The 8,636-nt window shown below is 39.1% G+C and overlaps 1 protein-coding gene across 3 annotated transcripts in view; it reads right to left on the bottom strand.

The window, feature by feature from the left end:
- Window positions 1-8,636, bottom strand: part of mettl15 (methyltransferase 15, mitochondrial 12S rRNA N4-cytidine) — a 70,004-nt gene that overhangs the window by 28,166 nt on the left and 33,202 nt on the right. For all 3 annotated transcript variants that reach the window (XM_016552834.1, XM_016552832.1, XM_016552833.1), the window contains exon 3: window positions 2,158-2,294. In XM_016552834.1, the coding sequence (XP_016408320.1) occupies window positions 2,158-2,294 (137 nt within the window). The remainder of the gene's footprint in view (window positions 1-2,157; window positions 2,295-8,636) is intronic.

Here is an 8,636-nt window from a genome sequence, read left to right as displayed (position 1 = left end):
AGTCTTAACTTTGATAAAGAATATCTCTTTGGTTTTGAGACTTTAGTCTTTGCAACTTCAGGGATCTTATCTATGCACAATCAGCTTGTAACACTACAAAGAGAAAGGAAAACTTGAAATCGCATCATATGACCCCTTTAACTATTTTAAATGGCTTTGTAAATCTTTTTTTTTTTTATTATTATTTCTTCCATCAGTGACCAAAGGAAAAGTGACTTAAATGTGTTCAAGTTCTTAAAAACAAATATCAAGGATATCACATGTTCATGACACTGTTATGTGTTTCACTCACGTGAGCTGAAACATGGTGCTAGAACGACAGAAGGTCTGTATTCTGACAAAAGTAAAACATATCTTGATGTTATTAATTTATTTACTTAGTAAGTGTTAAAGTGACAAGGAGCTACTTGAGGCAACAGAAGGTACTGAAATCATCAATGACGTGGTTCCCTTCAAGCATGACTGTAATTCTGTGTCTGATTAAGACTGTTTAAGGGAACAGACGCCAATGTCTTAACACCTTGCCATTTCTATCCTCTCGCAAGAACTAAGAAAAGCAAACATGCAACGAGAATTGCGAGAAGAGTGAAAAGGATGAGAGAAGAGTAAAAAGAATGAGGACCGGAGGGGCCATTAAGACAACAAAGTCTGATCTGATATCTGCTCTACTGTCAGCTGTACAACTCTGTTAGCAGGTGATGGACTAAGAAGGAGAAGAGTGGAGAAAATGAGAGATGTGATGAAAGAAGAGAAGAAGAGAGGAGAGGACAAAAGAGGAGAGGAGGTGAGATGAGAAGAGAAAAAAGGGGACGAGACGAAAGGAGAAAAGAAAGAAGACAGGAGAGAAGATGAGGGGAGAAGAGAGGAGAAAATAGGAGATGAGATGAGAGAAGAAGAAAAGAAAAGAGGAGAGCAGATGAGGAGAGGAGAAAAGGGGGAAACGAGGAGAGAAGACAAGATAAGACAAGAGGAGAGAGGTGTGAAGAAAATTTAATAAAAGGAGTGGGAGAAAGAGGAGAGGAGAATAGAGGAAAGGAGAGAAGAAATAAGACGAAAGTTGAAGAGAGAGGACAAGAGGAGAGCAAAGAGGTAAAAAAGTGGTGAAAAAGGAGAAGAGACAAGCAAAATGGAGAGGAGAGGAGACAAGATGAGAGAAACAGTGGAAACAGGAGAAAAGAGGAGATGAGAAAAGAGTGGAGAAACAATGTGAATTAAGAAAAAAGTCAAGAAGAAAAGAGAAAAAAGGAAAGGAGAGAAGAAAAGAAAAGAAAAGAAGCAAGAGGAAAACAAGAAATGAGGAGAGGATATAAAATGAGACGAGAGGAGAAAAGAAGAGACAAGAGAAGGAGTAAGTAAGGAGAGAAAACAAGACGAGACAAGAGTAGAGGAGAGGAAAGAAGAGAGAGAGACAGAGAGATGGTTGCGTGGGCTGCCTGCTCCTCTTACACAGCCATCCAATAATATTGGCTAATTACATGATTTCTTCAGCTTCTCCAGCCTCTCATCATGAGTGGGAGTCAAAGCCTCATTGGTGGAGTATATAGCTGCTGACAGAATAGCTTGTCCTGATTTTCTCTCCCTCTCCCTCTCCCATTCCTCTCTCCTACGTTGGTTTCTGTAGCAGCGGTCCCTCTGAGACAGGTTTCCCCGGAATCCACGTAAAGAGGTATCTCTACCCACGCTGCAGAGTCAGGAACATCTCATTTGGAGCTTTCTTCAGTGCTGCCTCATGCACACACGCACACACCACACGCCCGCAAACCCTCATGCCTGCTCCTCTGGTTCTCTTTTATTAAACTCTAGCTCTACTTCTCCCTCTCTCTCTCTCTCCTCATCCTACACTCTCTCACGCAGGAAACAGGGGAACCTGCGTGGGCGGCAGCGTCTCTCCCTGTCATTGAAGCCTTAGGCCCCGTTGACAAATGAGACGCTGGGGCCTTTCGACTGAGCGTGGGTGAGAGCGGGGATTCTGTATCTGCACTGGAGAATCTCTCTCACACACACACACACACACACACACAAACAAAAACCACAGAGCCCCGTGACCATCACCCACTTGATCGCAACGGTCACAGGCACGTATTAAGACACGTGTTGAGTTCTGCTGACAGTTTAGCTCTTGTACCGTGTCCGACTTTGATTAAAGAGTAAACTCACGGGTATACTTCAGCTAAACGCTGAGCCATTTGGAAAGCTGTGGGGTCACGATCTGCTGCCACCACCGTTACACCGGGAACCGACTGCAGGATGGCTTTCGAGTGACCTCCGGCCCCAAAGGTCAAGTCCAGGACCACCTGTTAGAAAAAAAAAAAAGAACAGAAAGAAAAAGCTAAATGTTTTATCCATGATGAAAACTACTTTCGGCTTGAACAAAGCTGCTTAATGTTCAACCAGACATTGATTTTGCTCTAAGTACGAAGCCGCTGTCCATAAAGTTTGTTACTACTTTTCAAAGAGGTCGGAAAACACATTTGCGCATTCTCTCTCTTTCTCTTCCTTACAAACACGCACGCTCACACTAGAGACACTATCCTGTGTTCTCACTCAAAAGTCAATGCATGAGTCATCGTCTGTCCTATTGAAAGCGTCTCAGTGGTTTCTTAGAGCCACAGTGGCAGCTACACCTTGGGTCCATTTCCCAGAGCCATCCACCCACCCACACGTCATACCCTAAACAATACGAATCCATCCTCAATAGCACCGACAAAATATTTGCTGTTATAATGCCTGATAACATCTCAAAACCCATGATTCATTCACATCTTTAACTTAGAAAAAAAAAAAGTATGAAGAAGAATCTGTTGAGGTCAGAACGTTCAAGGTTTTTGTTTGTTTTCCATCTGAAGTGCCAATCAATTCAAAAAATCAAACCCCATTCATTGCTTTTTTTCACTCTAGTTACTGGTCTGAAAAGCCTAGTACCAGTACCAGATTAAAAAAAAATAATAATAATAATTACTACTACTAATTATTATTATTATTATAAAAAAGATTTATTAAAGGGATCATGAACTGCCTTTGTTTTTTTATTTTGTACTGTTCTCTGAGGCCCACTTATAAGGTTATCAAGATTGTTACATAAAAAAAACATCATAATTTAGAAATAATAGGCTAATTTCTGTCCTGTTTTGACCCTCTCCCCATCTGAATGCTCTGATTGAATAGGTATGGCAGATTGTAGACTCGGAAGTAAACACCCACTGCTTTGATTGGCTAATAGTGGTGTATGTTTGACAGCCTACATCCTTCACAGATGGACGCTGCTGTGATTTAGGTTAAAAATGCATAAATACTCAGTACATATCAAACAATCTGTTTAACAGACAAAGCAATAGTGATCACGTAATGAAAACAGTTACTCACACTTGTGTGGTGCGACATTACTGTCAGATCCAATATAGTCGGCATATAATCTTTTAGTTTTAGTCTCAGAAAATTCTGCGTCGAATTGTGCCTCGATTGTAAACGAATCTGCGGTAAAATGAACAAAGGACCAAGTTCTTACTGATGCGGTCTGGAACTTCATTAAAATTAAAGTTGTGTTTTTCCACAACTTGGCACTGCACAGCATCTTGTTGTAGGATTCCGGCCTTCAAGATATTGAAACCCTTGAATCTATAAACGGACACAAACGAACATTGAATCTCTACATTCCACCGGGAAAACTAAAGGTTCTTCCCCCCAGCCATCTGCAGTCATAAAACTACGTACAGGGTCAGCTCAGGGTCTCAGCAGTTCCTGTCTCTCTCTGCTTATCTTTACAAGAAACAACAAGAACTGACCCTACCCCATCTGGATTTATTTAAGCAACAGAACGTCAGTAGGTTCCGTGACCATCTAATGGACCACGGAACAAAGAACCTGGTATCTAGACAGAATTCCAGTGACAGACACTCCCGGACCTCAGGACCGTTAACACATAAATTGCTAAATCTGATAAACAGAAAGTGGCAGATTAAGAACTCAGTGTAAACCATTTAAATTCAGAATCAATTTTGATCAGGTGGACCTCGAATTCTCAGATCGAGTTCTTTCAAAACCTGAGCTAGAAATAAACCTGAATTAATTAATAATAATTAATTCCCTACAGTTAAAATTAAGTTATCAAAGTCATTACATTGTTGTCTTCGGAGCCATCTTTATCGTTTGGTTTCTGCGTAGACCTGCGTTTGTCTCTCTCGATATTTAAACTACATGCGTGAATCGGTGGGCGGGGCTAAACAGACAGTGATGTAGAAGCAGGCGTTGATCTTCTTCTGCGGAGGCAGTGTTTAGTCACACTATTACATCAGAGTCGTACATTACACAACCTGTCGTTTGCAGACTGGCTTCGATATAAGCTGTTTTTAGACAAACGAGAAAGTTCTGAAACTTACAGAATGTTTTTATAGCATAATGACCTCTTATATTCTGATTTCTCAGTTCATGACCCCGTTAAAAGAATAATAACCCTAAATATATATATATATGTGTGTGTGTGTGCGCGCGCGCGTGTAATTTAAATGAATAATGAAAATTAATAAGTTAATTTAATTTATCATATCTCAGATTTATAAAAGGAATAGCTCTACCAAAAATGAAAAATCTGTCATCATTTACTCACCCTCAGGTCTTTCATACCTTGTATGGCTTTTTGTCCCCACACAATGAAAGTCAAGTCAAGTCAAGTCACCTTTATTTATATAGCGCTTTTAACAATACAGATTGTGTCAAAGCAACTGAACAGCATTAATTAGGAAAATAGTGTGTCAATAATGCAAAATGACAATAGTAAACACTAATTTTCCAGTTAAAGACAGTTCATCATTGAATTCAGTGATGTCTTCATTCAGCTCAGTTCATAGTATCATAGTATCTGTGCAATCAAGGCGACGATATCGCTGGAAATGAAGAGTCCCCAACTAAGCAAGCCAGAGGCGACAGTAAAAGTAAAAGGTGGCCATGGCTATCAAGCAAAATTTTCAAGGCAAGATTTTCATTGAACAAAATTTCAGTCTGTTCCAGACATGGTATTCAGAAGACTTGGAATGTAGAGAGTCAGGCTTGTAACCCGAAGGTTGCGGGTTCGAGTCTCAGGTCCGGCAGGGATTGTGGGGGGATTGTCGCTGCCCACTGCTCCAGGTGTGTGTTTACAGTGTGTGTGTGCGCACTTGGATGGGTTAAATGCAGAGCACAAATTCTGAGTATGGGTTACCATACTTGGCCACATGTCACTTCACTCACTCAATTTTTTGAGCTTGACAGCTCCTGTTCACTGGTTTCATTGTAATGAAAAGAGCAGCTTCTTCAGAAAACTGTTTATATATAATTAAATATATAGTAAAAGTAATATATCCTGCAAAGTTAAAATCATATTGAGGTTTCATTACATTATGATTTTCCATCGAAAATCTGAAGCCACATTTGCTGGCAAAAACAGGCAGTGCTTCTGTTGCAGCACATGCAGGTCTTTTTGTTCTTCCTTCATTCCACTGCACACTGATTAACTTGTGAGACACAGACAACATGCTCCGAGGTAGACGCCATAGGCCAACAGTTCCACTCCACCGCTGGGCAGCACACCACAAAGACAGAGTAATTAGTAGCTTCTAACGGATACGTGTCATTAGTACTAGCTGGGAAAATACATCGGGGAGAGCAAAAGCAAGGGCCGTGCGTCAGAATGTCACAAGGCATGATTTTCAATTTAATCTCATGCTAAGAACAAGAAATTTGGTTTCTGTTCACCTCATGGGAGAGACGCCTATGATAGTGCCTGCGCTCGTTCATGAGTCACTCCCTTTTTCATCTTCAAGTTTGAACGTTCATGTTCCTACTTTATATTCCACTGCTTTTCCACATAGTTTTGAGTCGTGTTTTTCATTTTCTTTTTATAGTTTTATCATTTACAAATGAAAACAGCTGCAGATCGATACTTGTTTTGCACCATACCCTCAAGTGTATGAGGTCAAAGCCTTTAAATAATGATGCGCTATCAAGCTTTCACTCTATGTGTCCATAGCAACCAAATAATCTTCATCCTTCATGCTCTTCTGTCACGAAAAGCCACAAATTAATTTATGGTTCGGAAAGTATTAGAAAACCGGATTAAAGAAAGGACTGCATGAGGAAATTGTTGCAACTGTAATTAATAAATCCAGTTTAATGACAGCAACTCAAGCTGATTCAATGTTCGATTTGCCATTATTAAATAAAAGAGGTTTTGATCACTTTATGCAGACAGACGGTTTTAACAAATAGCTGAAAGAGTGAATGAGACATACTGTTAAAACATTTAATGTTTTAGAGGTGCTTTGCCCTAGGATAAAAGAAATGATTTCCTGGCACACAAGCATCACTGTTTTTCTCCGATTCAATTTATTCCTGTGTTTTAGAGCTAAATGATTATTCCTCAGTTGATGACTCACTTTCAGCCCTCAAATTCAACTGCCCCCTTATGATACTGACAGGAACAACAACATATGCGCTGGTGTGGCTCTAGCATACTATAATAGCATAGAGGGCTTGCCACATCTTATCACAACCGCAAAAACAAACATTTCAGAAGTCCCACTGTGTATTATAAATGCTTTTTCTTTTGGTTTACCAAAGAAGCAGGATAAAAAAATCGAGCTGGTAAAAACTGACCACCTCCTCTCTGAAACATCAGCACAGAGATGGGGCTTTTTGGGGGCGATGGGCTCAGAGAGAAAGAGAGAGAAGCATGCGGATCGATAGTGACGTTGGTGGAGGGCTGCGAGCGTGCATGAGCAGAACAGGAGGTCATCAATGGTGGAGGGGCTGCGTCTCCCTCTCCCATCTGAAAAGCAGGCACAGCTAAAGGTGAGGGAGAACAAGACGACACGATGAGTCACAACAACCAGCATCAGTACGCCTGGTGTGCCATTCAATACTAGTGAGAGGAGGAGAGAGGGATAGATATACAGAGAGAATGAAAACATGTAGATTAAGAAAAAAATATATTAAAAACAAAACAGAAACCTGCGTTTGGTTGGCCTTTGCTGAAAGGGGCCCTGTTGGAGGGAAAAGGCTTGACTGAATTTAGTCCCACTTTAGTATTATCTGACATCTGGTTATGTCAATAGATAATCATTACAACACTTCATCATACCTATTTCTGTGATTATCTAGGAAAAACACAGAAATAAAACCGCAGTCATAATACAATAACATTTTTAAAAGCTTAAAACTGTAATTTATATCATTTTAAAATATATGTCACATGCCTAAGCCTGATACAGCATATCACTGGATTAGTTTGGTGTGGGACTATCAGTTTATAAGCATTATTTTTGCATTTTTTAAAATTTGTAATATTCTTTTTTTGTAATATTTTGTAATTCTTTTAAATTTGTAATATTCATCAAATAGCTTAAGTAAATAAATGATTTTTTACTGTAATAAAAAAAGCCACATGATCACTAGATATTTTGGTGCATTTAGGAAAATATCATATAGTAAACATCATATATGATTTACAGACAGGAGATGTGCTTTCCATTAAGTATATACTGTACAAACCTTATGTAGCTCCGCCCCTTTTCAGCACTGTGCTCACTGTCTTTTGTCTTCTGGTTTATACATCCACAATGTGAAGGTAGGTTTATGCGAATTTATGAATGAACTGCTTTGGAGATGAAGATGCTTTGACTCTTTTAGTTTAATGGACTAGTTTCTCCCTAACAGAGAACATAAGCCACGGTTAACTTACCACAAGCATGAAAATTTCAGTCGTATTCCATTTTTTACATTAACCCTTAGAACTAATCAGGCTATTTAATTTTTTACTGCTGTGCCTTTAAGACTTCAATATAATATGATATGATATAATATGCTATTTTCACATGCAAAATTTATAACACCTACTTAAAGGGATAGGATAATTCACCCAAAATGTAGCTCACCTTCATGTCGGTTCAAACATGTATAACTTCCTTTCTTCTGTGGAGCAAAAAACTAAAAAATCCTGAGAATCCCTGTTACTGTGACAGAGTGGGCAACATTTGGACTATGCAGGAAGTTGCCAGTTCTGAAACGTACAGCATGTGTATCTAGGGGTTGAACGATTTCAGATTTTTAAAAGTCGACATTTATGTGATGAAAATCAGGTCGATGTCGACTAGTAGATGATGACGTCATTAATGAACAAATAAGCCTGAACCTGGAGCTGAGACTCGAACACCTTGTAATTTACTGCTGTAACAACTCATTTTTATCAGTTCTTTTATCTTTGGGTCATTATGTTTCTCACATATTTCTGCTTGTTCTAAATCAGATACAGATAAAGCAGCACAGTAAAGAATATATTTATCAGGGCTGGGTTTTGACACAAATTTCTCGATTTGATTCGATTCTCATTCACAAGCTTTTGATTCGATTCGATTACCAATTCGATTCAATTCAATATCGATTATTTTGGACATATATCAGGTACAGTACTTGCCAAATTTTCTCAAGGAAAAAAAATCTCTCAACTAATGCTGTAAAATACAGTGGCGGCTCGTGGGTTTTAAAATAGAGGAGGCACACTAATTGTATTAGTCTGGGATCCCTGCCGATTATTATTATTATTATTATTTGCTTAACCACTTTAAAATGTCTTTTTGGTTGCTTTTAGTCAGAAAACGTAAAGAAAA

Source organism: Sinocyclocheilus rhinocerous, unplaced genomic scaffold, assembly GCF_001515625.1.
Source record: "Sinocyclocheilus rhinocerous isolate Xijiao unplaced genomic scaffold, SAMN03320098_v1.1 scaffold225, whole genome shotgun sequence".
Lineage (NCBI taxonomy): Eukaryota > Metazoa > Chordata > Actinopteri > Cypriniformes > Cyprinidae > Sinocyclocheilus > Sinocyclocheilus rhinocerous.
This window is presented reverse-complemented; position numbering and strand designations above follow the sequence as displayed.